Source organism: Cheilinus undulatus, linkage group 13 (genome assembly GCF_018320785.1).
Source record: "Cheilinus undulatus linkage group 13, ASM1832078v1, whole genome shotgun sequence".
Taxonomy (NCBI): Eukaryota; Metazoa; Chordata; class Actinopteri; order Labriformes; family Labridae; genus Cheilinus; species Cheilinus undulatus.
Genome location: NC_054877.1, coordinates 5,413,836 through 5,438,279, shown reverse-complemented (window position 1 = coordinate 5,438,279; position 24,444 = coordinate 5,413,836). Strand labels below are relative to the sequence as shown.

Genomic DNA, 24,444 nt, shown 5'->3' with positions numbered 1-24,444 from the left:
GTCAAGAGTCATCTACACCATATATTATCAAACATTGACATTTTTATGTTCTCTTTTGCAATTTTCTTTAATTTTCAATCAGTTGCAAGTTCATTTTTTGTGCACAGTTATGTCAATGTTCTTAATTTTGATCTACACAAAGCTCCTTATCTTTTTTTCAAACTAAAGGTAGGTTTTAAAGAAAATCTCTTCAACCTTAACTTGCATCGAAAAAGTGGCTTTACATAAACTCCTGGAAAATCAAATTGTTTTTCAGTTAACCAGGGAATATTGGACTTCAGTGAGTCATTTTGTACATGCACTCCTGTCAAATACAGTGTTTTAAAAGTGTATTTAACAGAATAAGCATTTTGAAGCTCCCCCCTAGCTTAAGATCATGGTCACAGACCACACTGGTGTAGCAGAACAACACTTACCTACATAATAAGCCTAAGTGTCAACAGAATAATATACATTTCTTTGCTTTCATTTGAATTAAAAATTCTGACCTGTAACAAACAGGTATTGTAACTTATTTATTCAACTATGTGGCAAAAAAACTGGTTATAGTTTTTCATATGTTGTAAATAAATCTGAGGATCTGTCAAAGAAAAATGAGTTCTTGAGTTCTTCTTAAAAGAAGAAAATTGAGGAAGTAATAGGGATATTTAAGTTTCACTTCTACTGACTCATTTTTATGCACAGGAAAGTTTTTAAAAATTATTTTAACGTTCTTCATTCGTCATTCACTGACACTGGTGGGAATTGATTCTCGCTGTCAATAAAGATAAAAAAAATAATGGTTTAAAATGCAAAATAACTGATTTTAACCATGTCATTGCACAGTGTTCATAAATCACAATTAAATTGTGATTTTAAGGAAAAATTGCTTGACAGCCCTGGTAATTATAAATACTTTTAAAGCCTTAGAAAATGAAACTGATATTGACATTTTTCAGGCCTATTTAAGAAGAAAACACCTGATGATTGTTAGTACACTACAGACTGAAAGTAATGACTTCAGAAACCTCAATTTCTTTTTATCCCAGTAAACTGAAAAGCTAAGAAAAACAACACCAAAACTCAGAGGTACTTTCTTATATTTTATTGTGATGGGGAGTCATAAAAATGGAGCAAAACTAAAATAAAAACAATACAAAAAGACAGTGGATTTACAAAGGGTGAGGACAGAACGAACGATATGCAGCCTTGGACAGTACGATGGGACGAGTTGGCACAGAACAGAAAAACATTGTGGAGGGATGATCGAAATTTGGCTTAGAAATAAAAAAGGGAGGAGTAACGGCTTCATAACAAGATCCTTCAGTAAAACGGCGACGACTCATGCTTTTAAAATCACAGAGTTTTAGAATTCAGTAGCTTCATAACGACGCAAAGAGCGGATGCACATGTAACAGTTTCTAATTCTCTTCATTCCTGGCTTTTTTTCTTATTTTTTAGCTTAAAACAGAAGTCATGTTTACAGAATACGTGTTTCTTTTTTTGTTAAAACAAACTTCAGCTCCCAGAACCACATTTTGGGCTTTTTCTGTTTGTCTTGAGATTATTTTTCATACTAAAATATATTATTGTATCAATTCAAACTACAGTAATGTACACTACAATGTGTAATAAATAACCATAAAAGAAAATATAAAAATAAGACACATAAATATAAAAAAGTCTTCTAGAAACTAAACAGGTACATTTTTTAATCTGTGAAAAGGGTTCTAATACTGCCATTGTTGAAAGTAAAACACACAAAGAAAAAGCAACTTTAAACAGACTGAAACTTAAAACACTGTTCGGTTTAAACTGAAAACACGCCAACAGAGACCACATTCACCAACGCTTGTTACCTGAAGCACAGCACACCACAATCTTTTTTTAATGTCTAAAACAAGTACGGGGTCTGAATCAGTTTAAGATTTCACGGTTAAATCTCCTGTCTTTATTTGACTGGAAACTGATGTGGATTTTGCACATTTTTGATTTTTTTCTGAGCAGATCACGTGGAGCAGAAAGTGTTTTGAGCTTTAATTTTTTTCAGTCTTGCTCAAACAGAACATTTCCTGTTTTTGAGAACTCATGTAAACATTAAAACTAACATATTTACTCACATTTTTAACTCTGAACACCAGCTGTAAACTGATTATCTCAAGTTTTAAAGGCATTTCATATCCACAGGTAAGCTCAGTCTGCTTTTCCACTTCAATTCTGTCATACATAGCTCAAAACTTAAAGGTAAAATATTTTACTCTTCTATGACACTTTTATATTGGTCTCAGAGGTCCCCAAAGCATGCCTGTGAAGTTTGTTGCTGAATAAACACTCCAGTATTGGATTTTTGCATGTCTAAAAACCCCTCTGTTTCAGCCCTGCTCAGAACGAGCAGCTTCTGTGTCTGTAGCTTTAAATGTTACTGAGCTGTATGACTCTGCCCCTGACCATGCCCTATGAGAAATTGATGTGGCTTAAGGGTTATGGGGGGTGGGACTTTCCTCCAAGCAGGGAGGGCCAACCGAACATGGGGGCGCAGCTAACTCCCCATATGACATCATGAGGGGAAAATCTGAGAACGGCTTGTTTCAGCACATATTTTTCTGAAATGTGTGTGTGTGGGGGGGGGGGGGGGGTGATTTTTTTTTTTTTATTCCTGGGGGGATTGGGGACAGGCCAGGGGCACATATTTTTTGTTAGAAAAGACTGATAAAGTGTATTTTGCACAATATGTGACTTTTAAGTATTTTAGAAACTGTCAGCAACTATGACGTTCTGATAGTCAAAATGGAAAATTACTGTAAATCTTGAGTAAAAGTTGCACAAAGTCTGTCTTTGGGAATCTTTGGAGAAGGAAAAAGGTAAACCATATTCCCATTATGATTTCTACAATCGTTCTTTCAGTACCATGTATTTCTGCTGTGTCAAGATCGCACTCCTGCTAGCTACGGTACACTGCTGAAACCCTCAGCATGTGTTAAAGCTGCTACACCTATTCCAGACTGGGTGCATGTCTGCTGTGTAGTAGCTGTCGCGTCTTTCACAAAAAGCGTGCAGAATACTGACTGCATCTACTTGCTGTCATGTTCCTGTCTTTCTTCATAAGATTTGCTTCAATAAATCTCCCTAAAAGGACAATTCATCATGCAGTTGAGCTGGGAAAATTTCAGAATAAAAGCTTCATGTACTAAAGAGTCTTCTACACAGAAATGCTAAACCAGGCAATTATTCTGAAAAGCACAAATTGGAAGTGTAGCCACACAGTTATCCTCCCTGTGACATATTCTGCTGTTGTGGACATACACATCAGCTATAACAAGATAAATATGGCTCTCTATCTTAATAATGTCTGTTTTGGTTAAGAAATGTGTAAAACATGCAAGCCTTTTATTCTCAGAATTTCCACATGTGAGACTCAGGGCATATGCAGGTAGTCTTAAAGCCTTAACATGCACTCTGAACTCAAAATCAAGCTGTGACACGGCTGTTACACAGCCGCCGTGCATCCAGTCTGACATAGTGGAAGCATGGACCCACAGGCCAAGGGATGCACTGCTCACCTCTGCTGGCAACATGTCACCAATCGAGGACATTTTCATCAAACCACAACTAAACAAGGTATATTTACTTCAGATTATACCTATACCTTATTTAAAAGCAAGATTATGACCCACGGAGGGAGAAAAGCTGTTAAAAAGTGGCACCAAGTCCAGCTAATTTGGTCTGCATCCTTGTATATCCTGGTATGTTTTGAGCAGTCAAGCACATGCAGTACACAATGAAGGGTTGTCAATTAATCAAGTTTAAATTTCAATCAAAAATCCGATGATCATAAACACAAGATAATTATGATTAAACAATTACTGGGCAACATGCCGTACTTTGCCTGTTTTCTTGACAGGTGTTTTAACGTCGGTTAGTTGTAACATTTTGGCCATAAATGTCATTCTTTTTTATTACTCATTGCTATATCTTTATTTTCACCAATTTATTTAATTCAGTACTTGTTTTTAAAAGTGTAAAGTTCAATACATGCTTGTGTTGCTGATGTAGTAAAATAAACAAGTAATGTTTTAGTAATGATCTTAATATCATTCAAAATAATCTGGATTTTGAGTCTTGCCATAATCAAAAGGCCTCGTGTAAACTTTCAGTAGCATGGCAGCTGCATTTATGGTTATGCTGGCATGCATTTTAGACTGGTTTATTAGTTGCACCAGTAAGGTGTCTTTCAATCAAACCAGCACTGAACAAGGTACCACTGTTCTCTTAAAATGCAAGAATATGACCCACTGAGTGAGAAAAGCTGATAAAAAGTGGCACCAAACCCTGCCAAATAGGCCTGCTTTGCTACAAATCTTTGTATGTTTTGAGCAGCAAAGTGCCTGATTGCAGTATACTACGAATAGCATAGCAGCTGCATTTATGGCCTGTTGGCATTTTATGCCAAGTTGGTTGCACAGGTACATAGGATGCAGATAACTTTTTGGATGAAAAACACTTAATAAAAGTGTGACACCCCATTTTTACAGTAATTTTCAGCACAAACATTTTCAAGACTTGACAAAGAAAAGTCTAAACAACTATGATTATATGAGGAAGGGTTGAATGATGGGCCAAGGCAGTTGTGGACTAACCTGAAAGCAGTGATATGCAACTATTAGAAAACAGTTTTAACCTATTTGGGTAATTTACGAAAAAAAAAATTTGGTGGAAAAAATGTGCTCATATCCTGTTATTTGAAAGTATGAAAATGATATTATTGGAGCACATTAGCATGGGCCCGTCTTTTTCATGTAGTATTCTGAAATTAAAATCAAGCCGTGACGCACCTGATCTGAAACAGCCAGAGTACAAACACAGACTAAGGGTTGCACTGTGCACCTCCTCTCTTCTTTAATAAAGGTGTCTTTAAATCAAACCACCACTACACAAGGTTTATTTACTAAACAGTATACCACTGTTTTCTTTAAATTCAAGATTATGACCCAATGAGGGAGAAAAGCATTTAAAAAGTGATGCCAAAACCCTTCAGTTTTGGACTGCTTTACGATGAATCCCTGCATGTTTTGAGCAGTGAAGCGCCTGCTTGCAACATTCAATTAAGTGGTGTAAAGTTTTCTAGCGGATCAGCTGTATTTATGCTCATGCCTGCCTATGTCTCAGTATTTTATACTGGTATATTGGTTATACCAGTATACAGGATACAAACAACTTTTGGGAAAAAAGTTATATATTATAAGTGTGACTCATATACCATGTTGAAGGTAATTTTCAACACGCCAGTCAAGACTAAATAATGAAAAGCCTAGAAAATTATGATTATACGAGGACCAAAGCACATTTTAAAATAGAAAATGTTAAATCATAGGCTAAGGCAGTTGAGGACTTAATTGATCAACAGAACTACACAACCTTTTTGAAAACACTTTTAATTATTTGGGGTAGTTTTCATGAAAAAGAGCTTTTTCAATAGATTTTTTTTTCTGTTTGATATTACAGGAGCATATTTACAAGGGTCTATCTTGTCCTTTTTGACATGTTTTGTCTTTTTAGGCACAAAACAAACAGTTCAAAATAAAAGTACTCATTACTTTAAGTTTCAACACCGTATGTCTTAGTTTTTATAAAGTCTGAAAGTTTTTAAACACCTGGAGCATTTTACAAATTTCACAGTATGTTTCTGTCAGTAACTGTGGCAAAAATGTGCTGTTTTGTGCAAGTGGACAAGCATTAGTCAATATGGGTCTCTTTAAAGTAACAGAGGAAAATAATACTGGCTACATGTGAGAAGAAGAAGAAATTATAACACTGTTCAATGGCACTTTTAACAGCACACAGGTCTTGCATAAGGCTGGAGGCATTGGGGTGGAGCAGGAAAACGTCCCCGTTCCTTCACGTACAGTATGACTTTAATATATTTATATAAGCTAACAACACTGAAACACTGAGAACAGAAGTCAACCAAAATAAGGAGAAGCTTGGTAAGAATGGGTGCATGTGTTTTATGACACAGCTGAGCCAGGTGATGTGGTATCTCTCTGGCTTCGCTGGGTTAAAAACAAACGCTCCTGATGCTGGCTTTGAGGTTGTGACTCTACCTTCCCTGATTGGACAAATTTGGTTATGGCGTTCAGAAGCCACGTTCTCGTCCCAGACTCCCCATCCCGCCCGCGACCCTCCCCGTGAATACTTTGTTTTCTTTAAGGCTAACAGTCAAACTGAAAACAAAGGTAATGCTAGCTAGCAAAGACTAACAATAACACGAACGACATCTGGCTAGCTAGTGTACGTATATAACACTGAAGGGCATACGATGCATGAGGCATGTATCCATAGGTAAACCAGGAATACTGTAGTGCAGAGGTTTTTGTTCGTAGAACTCAATAAAATACTGATTTAGGAAACTTCATTGGCAATAAAAAGGTATAGAAATTTTTCTCAACTTTACAGGTTAAAATGTTTTCAAAGGAGAACAAGATTAGTAACACTGACCAAATAAAAACAAACAATAAAAACAACCTGGGATGTCTCAGTAACAAGTCTAACAAGTTGATGGGTGAGTTAAAATCTGTACTTCTATAAACAATTTTAACACTGATATTTCATTTCCACAAGAAAAAAAAAGTCTTTTTGTTTTTTTCTGGTTTCAAGTTCAGGCACACCTGGGTTTTTGTACACAGTAGTGGACCGATAAGATCAGGCAACCGCCGCCAATTCACGACTTTTCTGCGGTTTTGTCTTAGATAACTCGACTTTAACGAGTTACGGATTGAAACTGTCTCGAGGAGACCTTCCTTCATCTATTTGGCGTCTGTCGTCTCTTCGTCCTTGTCTTCGTCCGGGGCTTTGAGGCCATCTGTAGTCTCTTTCTCTGTGGGATGGGTGACATCTGTCTCTGCTTCCTCTAAATGTCTGGCACTGTCCGTCGTAGCTTCCTCTGTGGGTGTAGCATCATTTGTCGCCACTTTCTCACTAGGATCGTCGCCATCTTTCACCACCTTCTCTGTAGGTTTGGCGCTGTCTGTTGCAGCTTCGTCTGTCAGTTTGGGTTTGTTTGACGTCTCTTCTGTAGGTTCGGCACCCTCTGTTGCCATGTCTTTGTTAGGTTCAGCACTGTCAGCCACCTCCTTGACTTGTTTGTCTGCTTCACAGTCTGCCACTTTTTCTGCATTCCCACTTGCTGCTTCCTCCTTTCCTTCGCTCGTTTCCTCCATCTCCTCCCCCACCATGTGATCTTCCCCGAGCTCCACCTCTACGACGTCACAAACAAAGTCCATGGCTTCTGCTCTTCTTATCACCTCTTCATCTACCTCCCCTTCTTCTTCTTCCTCCTCCTCTTCGTCGTCTTCCTCATCTTCATCATCGTCGTCCTCAAAATTCCCCTCGTAGATCTCACACTCTCCATCGTCAACCTGAATGACCCGGATGTCGTCCATGCACATGGCCTCCTCGTCCTCCTCTTCCTCGCTCTCCCGCTCGTCTGAGTCCTGTTGGGAGGGCGGGGTCATCGTCCGGCTGTCAGACTGCAATCCAGCTCTGAGGCTCATTAGATCTATGGGAGCCTTGCGGGGTGAGTCCTTCTTGCAGTAGGAGTAGCGGTGGTTCATGTGCTGAGAGTAAGAGCCAGAGTGAGAGAAACGCTTTCCGCACTTGTCACACTGATAGGGTTTCTCTCCGGAGTGAAGCCTTGAATGTTCGATTAGGTGGTGTTTGTGTTTGAAGGCCTTATGACAGACAGGGCACTCATGGGGCCGCTTTCCTGCAGATGACAAACACAAAGAGTCAAACCGGTAAGGATAGTGTTCAGGGTATACTCAGAATGAAACTGCTTAGAATCTCTAAAGGCAAGGGTTACAAAAGCAAGATTTCTACAGACACACGGATTTCTTTGGACCCTCAGTATACAAGTCTTTTTGCACAGATCTGCAATCGATGTACTAAAAATGCATGGATTGTGAAAATCAGGGCTGATATCAGAACTGATTTAAAAAATAACAATTCAACTGGTGGCCAATACTGATGTTTTCTTTCATCATTTTAGTGTATCAATGCCACAAAGCCTGGTGGATTGCTCCCTTCAGGTGGGAGGTAAAGGAGTTCAAGTATCTCTGGGTCTTTTTACCTCGATTACGATTGATGAACGATTATCCCCCCCCAACTCTGTTTGTGCTGTATAAGTAAAATTTTTTATCTTTTTAAATAACTGAAATCAAAACACAAATCACCTGAAATCAAAAATTTTGAATGAAATTTTCCAAGAAAAGTGGAACTAAATGACTTGTATTTTTTTTACTAACAAAACAACTATTAAATACTTTTGTATAAAAAGTAGAAAATAACTCTGCCACTCGCTTTTTGAATTGAAAGGGGAAAAGTAATTGAAATAATTGACATGGCAGGTTTACGTCGGTTAGGGACTCTAAATGTCAATTTTGATTATTTTCGATTAATTGCCCAGCGCTATTACAGATTACTGATTGGTTTGACTAATATCAAACCAATGCACCTGTGTACAAATAGACTGCAGACCTAGGTGCACATGTTGTAATTTTAATTCTATAGTGCATTATAACTGTATAAAACAACCCCATGAGGAAAAAGTACCATACAATAGTGCTTAAGCAAAAGTACAGTTACTTTGGTAAAAATGTACTTGAGTAGAAGTAAAAGCACTGGTACTTTTAATTCCCAAAGTAAAATCCAACAGTTGTTTTAGGATAAAATGTGGAATCATTCTCTTGCTACGTCCTACTGATCCATCATGTGTGGTCAAACTGCCGGCCATTTTCTCAGTGCCGGCAGAAAGCTTTGACCTCCTTGTTTTGGCTCTTGGGGTTATTTTTTTACACTTTGTACTTGATGCTTTTTAAAGTGGAGTACAGCTCAGTACATTCCCTGAAATATACTTAAGTAAAAGCAAAAGTGATGATTTTAAAAAGTATTCAAAAAGTACAAGTAAACAAAAAAGCTACTCAATTACAGTAATTTGGGCATCATTAATCACTCTCCACCCCTGATGACTACTGATTAGCACAAACAATTTGGAGTTATTTTGGACTGAAAATCTCTGAGTTGCTTAAGTATTCTGGCAACATTTTGATCATTAATATTACCTGTGTGTTCATATTTGTGTCTGATCAGAGAGCTGCCTTTCTGGAAGACTTTGTTGCAGAGATCACAGGGGTAGACGCCTTTCTCCAGCCGGGGCCTCTTAGCCGGGACAGCTGGATCTATTTCGGTGTCCTCCTCTGTTGGGGCTGCACTGTCAGAGCTGCTGTCCTGCTTCTTCTCCTGCTGTTTAAAAAGAGAAAGATGTTTATGTGTCTGAAAGGTCAGGATACTAAATGTTTTTTTGAGGTGTGTTTGATATAGTCAAACTACACGCACCTTTAATAATGACCACTGTCTGTGCTAAATGTCTGATCCTTTTCATATTACATGTTTTCCTTTTTGCCAAGGCTCTTAATTCTGTCATTGTTTATTTAGTAGTGATTTGAGATGGCCTGTTTTAGATGTATTTGTCTGTTACACTGTTGGTGACTGGGGAGAGCTGCTTTCATGTTTTTTTTGCATGCATATTCCTGACGAAAATGACTAAATTAATCTTGGATTCACAGGCTGAAGTTTAGGATCTTTGCGCTCAAGTTAGAGCAAGGATTCAGGTCAGAAAGTATGAAACAAGATTATCTCATATAAGACAGAATGCAGCAGAAAACCTCCCTAATATGTGTTCTATCCAAAAACGGCTTCATTATGAATCCACTCAAGTCTAACGATATGCAGATTTTCTTGTATATAACTCATTGTGCATTCAATATTTCTCAGCTTAAGCCTTCTGGAGAGAGGAAACAAGCAAAACTGAAGACATCGCCTTCAAGATACAATTTGCCATTATTGCTTGAATTTGACTGGACTGAGCTCAAAGCTAAAGAAAGCATGTTTTTTTCCAGGAAAAATTTGACTATCCAAGTTGCTATTTGTAAGATAGAGATTGTCAAAATGTAAGAAAATATTTGTAGCCAATGTTTAGAGGTACTGACCTTGTGGCCATTGAGAACGACAGTCTTTGCTCCAGTGGTGCTGCCAGCTGTAGAGGCGTAGGTGTAGGTGAGCTGAGGGATCAGGATGGTGCGCTTGCTGGCGTTATTGATGCCGCTGAGACAGTTCACCGTGCCCTGACCAGCGATGGCAACTAACGTTGGCAGCTGTGCAGCTGAGACGATGTTAACAGGCCTCCCGGTCTGTGGCGCGGTGACGTAGATGGTGCGACCCTCGTACTGCTCCTTCCTCAGGCAGGTCAGGTTCAGCGGCTGCTCCTGCTGCTTGGCGGGAGGCGACTGTGTTCCCAACGCTGCTGCCATTTGTTTAGGAATGGAGAGATCAAGCGGCTCTGCCTGGGAGTCCACAGCCTGAGGGTCTTCTGGCTCGCTCTTCACGATGACGAGGTCGCCATTGTTGAGGTCAAGTGGCGAATCTGACAAAGAAGCGGTGCTGGATTGTGAAGATGCTCGTTGAGATGTTGCATGAGTGCCATCTTCCTCTAACTCTCCGTTCTGATCCTCTGACCTTGTAACAGTCTTTTTAGACACCGTAGTAGCATTGTTACGATGTTTACTCACATTTTTCCCAGAGTTCATCTTGATAAACCACTTTCTGACCACATCAACAGGAATACTGACTGACTCAGAGATCTTGTCCAGCTCCTCCTCGTTGGGGTTGGCGTTGGAGGCGAAGTAATTCTTAAGGAGTGAGAGGATGTCGTCCACAGGAGGCTCCTCCAACGTCACCCCGGCCTCGCTCAGCAGATCAGCGAAGGAGGGGTCCAAAGCAGCGGAGTCGACCGCCTCCCCATTGGCTGCTTTGCGGTGCTGAAGAAGATGCAGTGCCTCCAAGTGGTCGGGACAGTCATCACATAATAAACACGTACTAGGGGTGCTGACTTTTGGCATCTGAGCCCTCTGGACTTCTGAAGTCTTTTTCTTTTCTGTTTGTGTGGGGGATTCGGTCTCCATGATGGGCATTGATTCTGGCTCCGTCTTCACGATGGAGAGGTCAGCCACCTCTGGGGTTGGGGGTTTGTCTGTTTTGCTGGGGGTAGGGGCTGCTGCAGCGATTAGAGTTGGGACAGAAGGAAGAGGATTGTTTTTGGCAATGAGTGTTGCAGGCTGGGTGGTGGCGGTGGCGGCGGTGGTGGCAGGGTTGATGCTGTAGTTGATGATGATCTTCGTGGTGCCGTCGTGATCCACAAAGGCCGGCAGGCTGAGAATCTGCTGCTGTGGCTGCTGGACTACAATTCCCTGCTTGCCCTGCGTCACCACACCATTGGCTGTTCCTAACACCTGCCTAAACACGTTCCCATCCATCGCCACCTTCAGCACGTTCTGTAAGTCGTTCAGATTGATGCTGATGGGAGACATGAGACCGACTGTAGGTACGACCATCGCCACACCCTGAGGAAGGGTTGCTGCTTGAACTACAGCTGGCTGTGTCGTCCCTCCGTTCACAACACCGTTGGTACCAGATGCAGTCGTAGTTGCTGCCATCACGGGCTTGCAGGCGTATTCCACAGGTTCAGATTTGATCTGGGTGACAGGGAGCTGCTCCTGGAGAGGTTTGCTGTCAGTCTTCTCTTTAAGAACCACGCGAGCCGGAGCTATCGCTACCGGAGTCTGAGTGGGGACTGGGGGAGATTTGATCAGCGTTCGAGGGACGCCATTGGGAGGTGCAGCACCCACACACTTCTTACTGCTGATGTGGGAGCTGTAGGAGCCTGAGTGAGAGAATCGCTTCTTGCAGTTTGAGCATTCGTATGGTTTCTCACCTGAGAGAGAAAAACAGAAATACTGTTAGAAAGAAGTTCCTTGAAATCATAAATTACGTTTCCATACCAAAGAGTATTAAAACTACCTTAAATTAGAGGTGCACCGATCTTTAAAAAGCCTGACCTGCTGATTTTGACTTTGGCCGATACCAATTTTTTTATAACTGACAGCATACACCTTTAATGTTCCGATCTTATTTTATTGTATAACACTGAACAATACCCGTGAAACAATACAAACTTGTTGTTTTAACTGTACATGAGGTAGTTCTCTCAAATATAAATAAAAAGTGTAAAGCATCGCTGTCCAAACTACTAGATTATATCAGTTCCTTTAGTCTTTCATTTTTCACATTTAAGTAGGTAGAGGCATATGAAACTGATCTCATCTACCGATCTTATTTACAAGGATCGGCCAATCGCCATTCTCCTAAAATTAAGGAAATCTGCGCCGATACCGATTTTGGCCGATCCATCGGTGCACCCCTACCTTAAATACAAAATTTTTGTTTTAAAAGTTGATTCAAAACCCTGAACAACAGAGAACCTCAATTAAAAGATTGACTTTCTAACCAGTTAATTTTATTGCAAAGATTGCCAATGAGAGTTACATTTTACTGGAAAATCGAGAGGCATAACATTTGTTATTAAAAACTGAACTTGTGCAAATTAGCAAAGATTGCATTATCCACAGGGGGCACTAAATCAATATGAATTAAAAGTTCCCCACAGGAGATTTAAGACTGGCCTGTCACAAATACAGGCTGCCAATATTGAGCAATGCTCTATGGGTAGTGATGTCACATGTGGGGCTTTTCTACTATGACTTTTGGCCATGCTGATCCAAATAAAGCCTTGCTGATTTACTTTTCCATCACCAGTTTGGCCAGTGCCAGCTCCAGAGCAGCCCCCAGAAAGGTCCAGCTCTGGAGCTGTGCCCAAACATGCCCACCCTGCCTCCAAGAGTCCCATGGTGATACCACAGCACTGTCATCATTGAGGAAAGCCTCACAGACATGTTTTAGTAGCAACCACTGCTCCAAACTGTGAAATACCTGCCAGATTAATGATAAAACAGTAAAGCAAATAGTGCTTATTCTTCTTCTGGTAGAACTAAACAATGCCTACTGAAGCTATTTAATCGAGCTGACTCAAAACGCTGCATCATCAGCTCTAGCTCTACTCTCAAACCTGTTGCTCATTGTGGCTCAAATCCATGTGAGGCCAAACCAAGCAGAGCCAAGCTGATCAAGGTAATGGAAAAGCCCCAGTAGTTAAATTGCCTCTTTTTCCTCACATCGTTCCCACTGTACTCACTTTAATCTGCATTTCAAAACCCCTTTCCTTATTGCCCTCTTCCTTAAAAATGCACCTAGATTTAAATTTATTAGGCTTTCAGGATGACACTGCAGAACAATGCACCCATTTGACATCATTACCCAGAGTTCATTGTACAACAATGGCAGCCTGTATGCGAATCAACTCTGAATTTTTCCATATAATCTAGTGTTTTTAGTGTTTCTTTGTACAATCTACCTACTGTACATATAAGACACTAGTATTAATCCAATGGAGTTTTCAGCATTCCATAGAGAAAGTACAGTGTCAGCCCAAATCAGCTGAGACTGTCTTGTTTTTTGTCTTTTAAGGATCCTTACTTTTATCTAAAAAGTCCCACAATTTTTTATCTGTAATCTTTTCAATTTAAGATGTTGAATTATTGTTTTGCACAACTCATAAACAGTCAGAGGCTTGATCAGACTGCCAGGCTGTGCTCTGACTGACTGCATCTGTGTTAAGGTGTAATGACTAAGAAAGGCAGTTCCCACAGTAACGGCTTTGCTCACCGCTGTGAATGCGCAGGTGCTCCTTCAGGTGGTGCTTGTACTTGAAGGCCTTGGCACACTCGTTACACTTGAATTTACGGAAACCAGCTGCTCCTCCCGTCGGCTGGGGAACGTGACGCTGCAATGGACAAAAACAATAATAATACCTTGAGCTGAGATAGACGGCCTTCAATTTTCTATTCATAGCATGATCTGGGAGTGCCCAGACGGTTAGAGAAACTAAACCTGAGTAAGAGCAGAGACTTTCTGAATGAAAAAGCTGAGAATTACAAAGGTGCTGGTTATAAAGAGTTTTTAAACACATTAACCACCAATAAATGCATAAAAGTAAAGGTTTTTCAGTATCTTTTAAGGCCAAATCAAAACAAAATTAACATTATTTTTATAGCATTGGAACTTCTTGGATTTCATGTAACTGAATGGCTTTGATTCCACTGCACTAAGGTCAAATTTGTTTCTGCATATCTTGCAAATTCCCTAAAAATTGTTGTTTACAGCTTCAAGCTGTCTTCAGTATAATACCCAGCTGTGAATGCTGTGTAGTGCCACATGAACCGACAAATCCACAAAAAGCAATAGATAGTTCAACCATGGGGGCTGTCTCTAGGGACTAGGGACCTTTTGAGGAACTATGTGTTTTTTGTGGGGGTGAGTGTAGTTTTTTATTGAACTTTTCACAGACACGGTACGAGGAACAAAACGCCTTGTTTCAAGACAGATCTTCTACATGAAGATGTCATGGAGGCAGACTTCAACTCCTAGTTCAAGTGAATATAAACTGTTATGGCAACAGATAGAAATGGAAGGAGATATATACGGGGATAATAATAATAATATAGGTACAGAATTTTTCCAGCAATAAAGGACCCATTGTAGACCCATGTCAGACTTTTAAACTGCTTTATAATCCATCTTTCTATAATCCCAGAACCCACCTGTGTTTTTTGACTGCTCTGGGGTTAGTACTTTCCAAACACCCAGGAACTTTTTTGGAAGAGAGGGGGGTTAGGCTACAGTGCTGAGTGCTTGGTCAACAGCTCTGCCAATGACACTTAAATGATCACCTTGATTATTGGCATGCTAATGTTTGACAGTCAGTTTTAGAACTGAAAGAAGCCTTTCAAAGGAGCAATGAAATGTCTTCAACGACCTTAACCACGTCAATTTGCTGCATTTAGGTCCATTTTGGATAACCTGGATGACTAAAACCGGCACAAAAATTTGATAATATAATAATGATATATTGTAGATTATAGAGACTGTGTCTATCCCCCATCCCAGACCCCTAAAAGGTGTAAATCACAAAATCTAATAAGAATTAAAACCACAAATAGTTACAGATGGTTAGGTTTGGTCTGTTAATATTAAATCCATGGCATCTTAATCTTTATATGTAAAAAATCTGATGTAAGACCTGTAAATATAAGCAAAAAGTAAAAATAACACTACGTAAAAAATGTTAAGGCTTTAAATTTGTAAAAATTTAATCCAGATTGTCCTAGTCTTTAAGGATCTGCAGTAACCCTGTTCAAATATAAGAGTGAGAATGAGAACTTTAGTGGTTATTTAAGCTTACACAAAGAAGGAATCTGCTTCATATTGAGCAACGCATAAAGAGGTTGAAGTTGCGTTTGGCCTTTTACCCCAGAAATAAGTCTTGTTTTACTTTTGCTGCAAAGAAAACAGGGGTGCTGAGGTTTATAACTAGTCGTAAGTGCTTTACTCATCACTGTCTTTTTGTATGATCAAGCTGATTGGCCTTTATAAGCCACTCGCAGACAAAAACATTGGCACATCCTTATTTATAAGGTAATACTTCACCTGCTTCCATCATACTTGTGTAGTTGTATTCATGTGTAAAGTTCTGAAAGCTATCAGAGCCCAAATTCTGTCTTAAGATGAATAAAAGGAGTTTTGGATATGCTGCTCCTGCAGCCTGGAATCTGCTGGAAAATGTATGTCTGGGGGACATTCAATTGTTTTACAAGTAGATTAAAGGTCTTGGGAGAAGATGCATCTGGTTGTAGATGTTTTGATTGATTACACTCTGCTCTGTGTTTGCAGAGTTTCTATGTTTCAAGTCTGTTACTCTGTTAAATGCGATGCTGCCTCTCTTGGAATTGAGATTCTTATTTTTAAGGAAACTTCCTGGTTAATTAAATTTAAAGAAAATAAAAAAAAAAGGACAATATCAAACAACAGCAAAAAGAATAGAAAAATAGAAAGGGAGTAGAAAAATATCCGGCTACTTTTGCATGCACACTAAGACAAGGAGACACATGTGAAAGAAAGGCAAAATAGAGCTACATTATTGTTAGACTCCTGAATCTCAAAGTAATATTGGGGGTCTTTGTGCAGTACTAGGAAACAGGCTGATTTGAAATGTATGCTACTAGAGACTGAACTGTATTTGTCTTCAGCAGGGCAAGAAATATGATATTATTTTACCTAGACATCTTTTTAAAATAATTATCAACTGTAATAAAAGCCAAGTTGAACCCACGCCGCTAAATAAGAAGGGAAAAAAAGTCAGATCCATGTATACTTTGGCTTGCTGTCAATGCAATGCACTTTTAAATGTCTTCTAGAGAAGTAACTAAAGTTCATTATTATCATATTATAATTTATATGCATCATTGTCACTTTGGTGTTTTGTTAATCTTCTTTTTCTTTTAATAACGAATGAAAGAAGAATGGATAAAAATAAGAGATCAGAAGCTTGACTGAACATATTTTAAGGGAAAGAGTGATGCAGTCTTGCAAACACATCTATAAATGTTGTCTTACTGCAGGTAAGTCAGTGAGGCCTGGGCCCCAAAAGAGGTGCTGGTGATGTAACCACCAAAGGCCAGGTGAAGGTAGGCCATCAGTGGGGGCAGTAACCCGAGAGTGGGAGTGGTTTAAGCTCAAATGCTTGAAAAAACAACCCTCTGCCTTTATAGTGGTTAATCAGTAAATGGAGTGAATCCTTCTGCAGACATAGAGGAACTACTTTGTGAGCACAGATTGTGGGACAAGGCTGTAAAATCATGTCTTTTTCAAAAACAGTAAAATATTAACAAAATATGCCACTTTAAATAAGGAAAGCCCACTAAAAAGCCCGATCATTGCATATTCTTAATTAAGATAGTGATCAATCCATTAGATATGACTAAATGAACGATTATAGCGTCCGAATGATGATTACATCCATGCATTATTGTCCTAATAAAGAAGCTAACGGAATGCAATCATACATTTGCTTTTATATTCGATGCAGTTTGAGATTGAGCAGAAGCAAATCTTGCACCACTTACCGCAAAAGAAGAACAACAAGGCGTACTATTTACTTAATACCATGGAGTCTACACGTTGCACTCGACCCAGAATCAATCTCCCTTTAAATGGTGAGTATTTTGCATCTATCGGTGAGTGTTCTCCACATCAGATGCTGAGTTGATGCTCCGTTTATCCAATGTGGTATTTCCTTTTTTCTTCCTCCGCGATTCAACCAACAACAGCGGAACCAGACAAAGGTAGACAGGTAAGCACAGGAGCCAGGTGTGCCATGAGGTGGGGTGAACGCGTTTCTCAGGAGGTGACGCCCCCGTCCCAGCATGCAGCACGGCGTGACGTAACAGTTATACCTGTATTTACTTTTCACCTTTCAGCGCGAACGTTTAAAGTGCTCTGAATGTGAAAATAAATGGAAGACTTAGAGCCGAAACACGGAGCAGAGAAGAGAATGCGACGTGGTACAACAACAAGGTGAACAACTTTCTTATTTAGCTTGTTTGTGACGATTTTATTTATTGGTGTTTCAGAGTTACTGGTGACCGTGTAAACTAGTGACCTAAATCTGAATTCGTTTGTTGTGTTCGTTTTCACAACATTTTTTCGGAAATGTAGAAGTATGGCAAATGTCTCTTAAATTTAATTTCCCATCCTTACTCCGAAATACCGGCCCACTAATCATCTGTAAGGGGAAAAAGACAAAGATATTACTTGAAGACTCCATGTCCGTCCTGTAACCGTGGCAACCCCTGGCGCATTCAACAGGATGTCAGCAGTTTACATGGTCACTACTTAAACCGTAACACCGATGAGCTGTGCCTGTACCTGCATCTCTGTGCTTATTCGTCAGGCGTATCTGAGGAAAAAAATGAAAGTCTTTTCTTTCTTTAAAGTGTATTTGGAAGGTTTAGCTACCATATGGTGGAAATAAAAGGACAAGAATTAAAAAAAAAATAAATAAGGATTTAATTGTGCTGCAACCAGGGGTGGAAAGTTACTACTTACATTTACTCAAATTACTGCAATTGAATAGGTTTTGGGTACTTTCACATTTTTAGGCGAGTCAGCATAAACATAATAACAACCACCTTAATGGTTACATTTTTGCCATTTTTACTGTTTTCATGTCATATTTTAAAAGTGCATATTTTTACAAAAGGAGCAAAGTGAACAGAATATTTCTGTTTTTCTAAACCAGTGTGGGCCTGCTGACACCCCATTAAAGGGTTCATTCTTAAAAAAGAAACAATTTGATATTCATGTACAGATCAAATGTTGCAAAAATACAAAAAAAGTGAGTAAGGATATTAATGTACAGTATTTTTTCTACTAAGTGTGTATGGTGTACATTTTTTTGTTTATGCTTCCAGCCTGCCTTAACCAACAAATTTTGTTTAATTTTGCAGAAGTATCAAAGTTGTTTCTCAAAATTCTAAAGGCAATTCAGCTGCATGTAGTTTAAGAAAATTATTTCAATTTTGTGTTTTTTTAATGTTAAAAACAAAGGGGTTTACGAAACTAAAAGGCCCTTAAAGGGTTAAATTCCTAAAAGGACAACAACAAAATTAGATTTTTCTGATCAGGACTCATGTTGATTTAAAAAAAATGATGCAAAAGTGGGGAAAAACATGCTTACGGTGACTATTTTTTGGAGCATCTCAGCTTTAAACTTCAGTTTTGTTAGGGCTATTTGTATCTAAACCTTTTCATGCCTTTGGCCCTAGCAGAGGAAACTGGGACCATATACCAAAGCTTATGGGGATCCTTATAAACATAAACATTTCTAGGTTTTTACTCTAGGTCTACAAAATATTATTCATCCATGCAGAGCGTTTTGTAGACTTAAAAATTTTTCCAGACTGCAAATATGCTTTTATTTTGAATGAACAATGGTGCCAAAAATTCAAGGATTTCAGTCAGAGGAGTAAGTCTCTTTAGTTTTATGGACCTACACTTGCCTTTTGACAGCTAAGTGCTTTATTTAAAAAAAAAAAAAAAATTCAGCCTGCAGGTTAAAAACACAGAGTTGCTGCTGTTACCTGCTCCCTGTTGTTCCTGTGGTGGGACATGTGCCTCTCCAGCTGCGATCTGTAGGTGAAGGTGTAGCTGCAGTGTGAGCAGCTGTAGTTGTCGTCGGTGGTCTCATGGCGGTACTTGATGTGCTCCTTCAGCGAGGCGTTCCGCTTGTAGCCCCGGGAGCAGTAGGGGCAAATGTGTAATGCTGGGAAGGTATCTGGCGTGCCTGTAATGGAGAAAATAGAGTACTGTACATGGAGGATGATGCTTTATTTTCTGTTTTTATTCTGATGGAGGATACTGGCAGCTTTTGTCCCATGGAGTAGCTTCTAAAACCTCTCCCACACACTTAAAATGTTTGATTGGGTGGTAAACTATCTGAATATTTCCATAATTTCTCAAACAGACAATCTGGCAGACAAGTTACACTCATTCTAGGCACTTCAAACAAAAATAAAGCTGCTAGACATCACTTTAGGTAGAGGTAATTGTTGAATAAGTTTCTCTAAAAGGTCTCTGTTTTGTCTAGTTTGATTACCTTTCCTATATAATGAATTATGACAGTAGAAAGAAAAAAAAACATGTATCTAAAGACAGTTTCAGTGTAGCTCCTGAGATAAGTAAGCACTAATGTGTCTGTGTGTTACCATTTTCATCGGCGCCTCCCGTCTCTGCTGGACTCTGCTCATCCTCAGGGGCTTCTGGGTAAATGATGGCTGTGTCCCCCTGCTGGAGAATCTCCTTCACCACCTCCTCCTCTTCTTCTGACACACACTCCTCTTTCACTGAAACACAGAAACATGCATAAGGATGAGGATCAGAGCAGCACAGTTTGATTACATTGGGCCGGCTGATTATTATGGGATGCTGTTCTGCATAATGACCACTAGAGAGCAGCAAAGCTCTTACTAACTCCCTTCCAGCTCGGTTTGCAGTTTACAGTTCTCAAATCAAAGTCTGTAGAGTTAAAATAATACCATCATAACATCATTACTTATGTTTTTTTTTCTTTTTTTTTTTTTTAAAGAAAAACAGGCTCAGGTTTGAATATTTATGGCTGTTCACACCTACTAAGAGAGGCTATAACCTCATTTACATGAACAAAAAGTCTGTTTATTACAAAATGAAATCCAATGAGTCACCTCACTGAATCAGCTTTTCTGCATCTTTTAGACCCTAAATAAAAATGCTACTAGTTCAAACCCACACAAATACTCACTGCTGGTGTCCCACCTTGGAGCACGGATCTTTTCAGGTGCAGATTTACTAAACAGGTAAGGCTAAAAAAATAAAAACTTCTCAGTAATCAGTGTACTGTGCAGAAATCTGTGACCTGTGGGAAGATTTTCACCATAAAACCTTTCTAACAAGTACCAGCATTCAGCCCAGCATGTTTGCAAACAGAACAAAATCTTTTATTTATAACTTGTAAACAGCTTTAATAAACTCTTCCAGCTACCCAGCGGCAGAATCTTATCAAGTTTGGTTTGCTGTTTAAAGAAATATATATATATATATATATATATATATATATATTTTTTTTTTTTTTTACCCTAATGAGCCTAAAGAGGAATAATCCAGTGGTTGAACTTAATTCAACGTGGCTCTTTAGAGGAGAGAGGGCTGAGGATGTTACATTAATCATGTCATTTATCAACAGTTTTTCTCATTCAACTAAAACACTTCTTTATTCATATCAACCTCAGGCCAGAGACATATGAGGGACATTTTATGAGCTGGCACCAAACAAATAAGAGCTGAATGATTGGATGTTTTAGCATGCAAACACATATAAAGTAGATATCAACCATCAAAATCCACATTTAACACAAGCCCTTTGAAGCGACAGTATGTAAAAGTTGTATTTCATCTACTTTTGCATCATCAGTGTTTCACTGTCTATATCAAGGTTAAAAAAGGCTAGTGTAGTGGCAGTTTGTTCTAAACTAAGAATTAAATCAACTCTTACTCTAAGAGAATGAAGCTTAGAGCAGAGCTCAGAGCAAAAAAATAAATAAATAAATAAATAAATAAGATTTACTCTTGCTTAAGCTGGGAGGGAGAGGAAAGCATTCACTGTGGTGCTTTCACCTTCACCTGCATCCCTAAATTTATTTGAACCCAAATGACAATTTGATTCTTGCACGCTACCCAGACCTTGCAAACATTTTCAAAAAACAGTAAACAGGAGATAAACAGACACTTATTGACCCCCTCAGGTGGCCCCTTTAGGAGTGACACACCCAGGGTCCAGCAAGGATTAAATTCACTTGTGTTTTCGTCTTTATACTTGAATCAGTCTTGACTGAAAGAATGATGCATTGTTTTGAAGGATGCAGTACACCTCTTCATAAAATAAACATCTTTATTTGCCCGCAGCATGAAAGACTCACTGTTACTTTTGTTGTATCTAATTTCATCATGTTGTATTGAAGCAGCTCTCTATACTTGTGTAAGTCATGATGTTAATCTTTATAATAACTGTAGTAAAGTATCTGGGGCAGAGCAGTTCCCTCTTTGTGTAAAGTTGATAAGAACAAGCAGTGAGGTGAAACTGCGGCCAGCATTGCCATGGACACCAAACATTTTAAGAGCAGGCAGGAACGGAGCCAAAGGCCACGCCTCTTCCTGCTGAGCCTTGTCAGGGACAGGTGCAGCTGTGTGTTCATAAAGTAAGGGCAGAAGCAGGCCGAGCTCTGTTAAGCCTCATTTTAAACACTCAGATCTCTGCTTCCCATGATCTCATCCCAAACGCTCTCCAAATCTCACTCGTCTACCTTTCATCCCTCTTTCTCGTCTTTATTCTTTTCTTCCCTCGCTCTTTCTCTCTCTATTTCTGTTCCTTCCCCCTGTTCTTTCTCTCCCTCTGTCTTCAGGTTTCTCTCTCCTCTCGCCCGTCATCACTAACAGCGGTCTACATCTTCAGTGCTGCATTTTGAGTGTTTGACAAACATGTTTTGGCAGCGCTTTAAGCCTCTCACACAATCACTGTTGACTGTGTAAAACGGAAGAAAATGGGTGAACAGATGGATGATTGAAATAGAAGCAGGGGACTGTAGGAGACTAATGACTAAATATGCAGCTACAATTAAACAAAGATCATTGTCTGTCTTTGTTTAAGCCTCGAGACTGTCCACACAACCAAAAAAACGTATTTTTCTGTGTTCTGGATTTGTCAACTGTAATGTTCTCTATAATGGTGAGACTCCTTAAATATCTGTAGCTGATTATGGGTAATTGGATTAATATGAATTCACTGTGTGATGATTCCACCAGAAAGTCAATGAAAGAGTGAATTGTTGATTCGTCAGTGTCCATTAGTGAGTGTGTCCAGAAGTTTTCACCAGTTTTTTCTGCCTTCTGGTCACAAAAACTCAAACATCTAGGATTTCCTGCAGGAATAAGAAGAATTTCAACACCAATGGAGATGTAAAGATATAAAAATAATAATCAAAATGATTGAAAAATTATATTTCATATCCCACTTACAATGACCTTAACTTTCAAGGTTATTAGTGTTATCACTGTATTGCTTGATTTGCCAAAAAATGTGCCAAAAGTACTGATACATCATTGTAAAGCATTTTTTTACCTTCAAATTAAAAAAATAAGGAATAAAAAATCAGCAGCACAGAGCACTATACCTTTAGTTTGTAAAAACATTAAAAATATTAATAAGTAAAAAGTAACATGGAACCCAATCAAATGTACATAACAAAGGTTTTTTTTGATAGCTTGTGCTTTAAAGGTGCAGTCTGTAAATTTGGAGAATAACAGCAACATTTAACCGTCAGACTCAAGCTTGTGATGCTCACCTCTGATAGTAACCATGGCAACCAACTGGATTTTTAAAAATGGGTTTCTGTTATTTGGTTCCTTCCTTGGGACACAAAAACATGCAAGATGCAGCAATCCAAGATGGCAGAGTCCATAGAGGGGACCCTCCCTATGTATGAATAAAAGACTTATTCTATGTTTATGAGAAAAATAAAACAGCCCCATATAACCAAGTGATTAAACACTGATTTAAACAGGCCTATTTATTTATATTATGTTTCATTTTTACCAAGTTTGTTCTGCTCAATGCTACTAGACTAAATATCACATGCTGCACCTTCACATGATGATCTCTTAATTTTTTGTATGTTTGCAAGGGAAGAACCAAAGATACAACAAAAAACAGATATGTAAGTCATATTTTCAACCTAAAGATTGTAATCAATCTGAGTCCTTTTCAATACTACTGTTGATACTTTTCAGTTTAAGGGATATTTCAGTAGTTATGAAGCTGACTGGTATGAGGTAAGCAGCCGTAGTGACATTAGCCTCCAGTGATTTCAGTGAGCATATCTCCTGTAAGAACGACTTGCTGGTTGCACCAGCAAGGAAGCTAGGCTAAACAGCGCAACAGATGGGTACAGTTTCTCCACCGATTAAAAATATGGTAAAAAAATACACTGCACTGGTTACGTGCAAGAGCCAAATCTTGCTTTGCAAAATAGTGACAAAAACACAGAGGCTTTCTGGGTAAAAATTAAATGCTTCAAAGGTTTTCAACAGTGCATATGTTTGAGCCAACATTGTTTTGTAGCCCATTTTTACCAAAAACTCGCTAAATTCAATGGAGAGACTGTACCCATCTGGTATATGGTATACTGAAAAGAAGGGGTGTGAACTGAGACGAGCTTGGGTTAAGATGTTTAAAAGGTATAGATGTATCAATGTATCATTAATTTTGTGGTATCATGATGACAGAAGCGTCTCAAATGATTAGGCTTCAGGGCAAAAGTGTAGTTTTATTAGTGTAGCAGAGAGAAGGGAAGTGGGCCCTTGTGTACCCATCGTCCTTTGCACTTTACTTGGTAGCTTGATCTAACAGCGTGAAAATGGTGGATTCTTTGATTAGTATGGGAGAACAGTGACAAAGTGGGGCAGCAATACGCCATCAATGTGTCCAGCCTGCCTAAACCAAAGAAGAAGAATGATAAAGTTGAGGAGACTGAGGAGGCTCAAGCTGCTTTTGAATCTGACATATGGAAGCATTTTGGTTTCCTGATTTCAAGAAATGAGAAAGGAGAAAAGGTGACAGACTGTGGTGACATTTGATGGGGAATAAAATTTACATGAGGAGCCAGTTGGCAAATCATCAACCTGAAAAGATTCACAAAGACACGAGGAGCAGAATCCGACCAGGCAAAAAGACTCTTAAGGAGCATTCATAATCCCACTTTCCCACAGCAGCGTAAGGGCTCAACAGATCACAAGGTGTATCAGTAAACATATCTCCAAAGACTTGCAGCTGTTTTAGAGGGTTAGTAAACACTGGACCCAAAGTATAAGTATATAATTCCAAGCACTAACGCACTTCTACAGCACCTTTTTGCACATATTGTAATTAGGAATGCACCGAAAATTCGGCCACCGAAAATTTTCGGTGAAAGAATTTTAACACCAAAACAACAAGGCCGAAACACAACGTGATGACGCAAGCAAAAACCGCGGCCA

At 39.1% G+C, this 24,444-nt stretch overlaps 1 protein-coding gene across 2 annotated transcripts in view; it reads right to left on the bottom strand.

The window, feature by feature from the left end:
- Positions 1-2,615: 2,615 nt before the first annotated feature.
- LOC121519878 (zinc finger E-box-binding homeobox 1-like) overlaps positions 2,616-24,444 on the bottom strand; it is a 119,917-nt gene continuing 98,088 nt past the window's right edge. The window contains exons 3-8 of one of the 2 annotated variants that reach the window (XM_041802975.1): positions 19,587-19,724; positions 18,963-19,165; positions 13,651-13,768; positions 10,023-11,803; positions 9,096-9,276; positions 2,616-7,741 (exon numbers count right to left, since the gene is read on the bottom strand). In XM_041802975.1, the coding sequence (XP_041658909.1) occupies positions 6,783-7,741; positions 9,096-9,276; positions 10,023-11,803; positions 13,651-13,768; positions 18,963-19,165; positions 19,587-19,724 (3,380 nt within the window). In that variant the 3' untranslated portion in view covers positions 2,616-6,782. The remainder of the gene's footprint in view (positions 7,742-9,095; positions 9,277-10,022; positions 11,804-13,650; positions 13,769-18,962; positions 19,166-19,586; positions 19,725-24,444) is intronic. The other variant, XM_041802976.1, reaches the window with a different exon arrangement.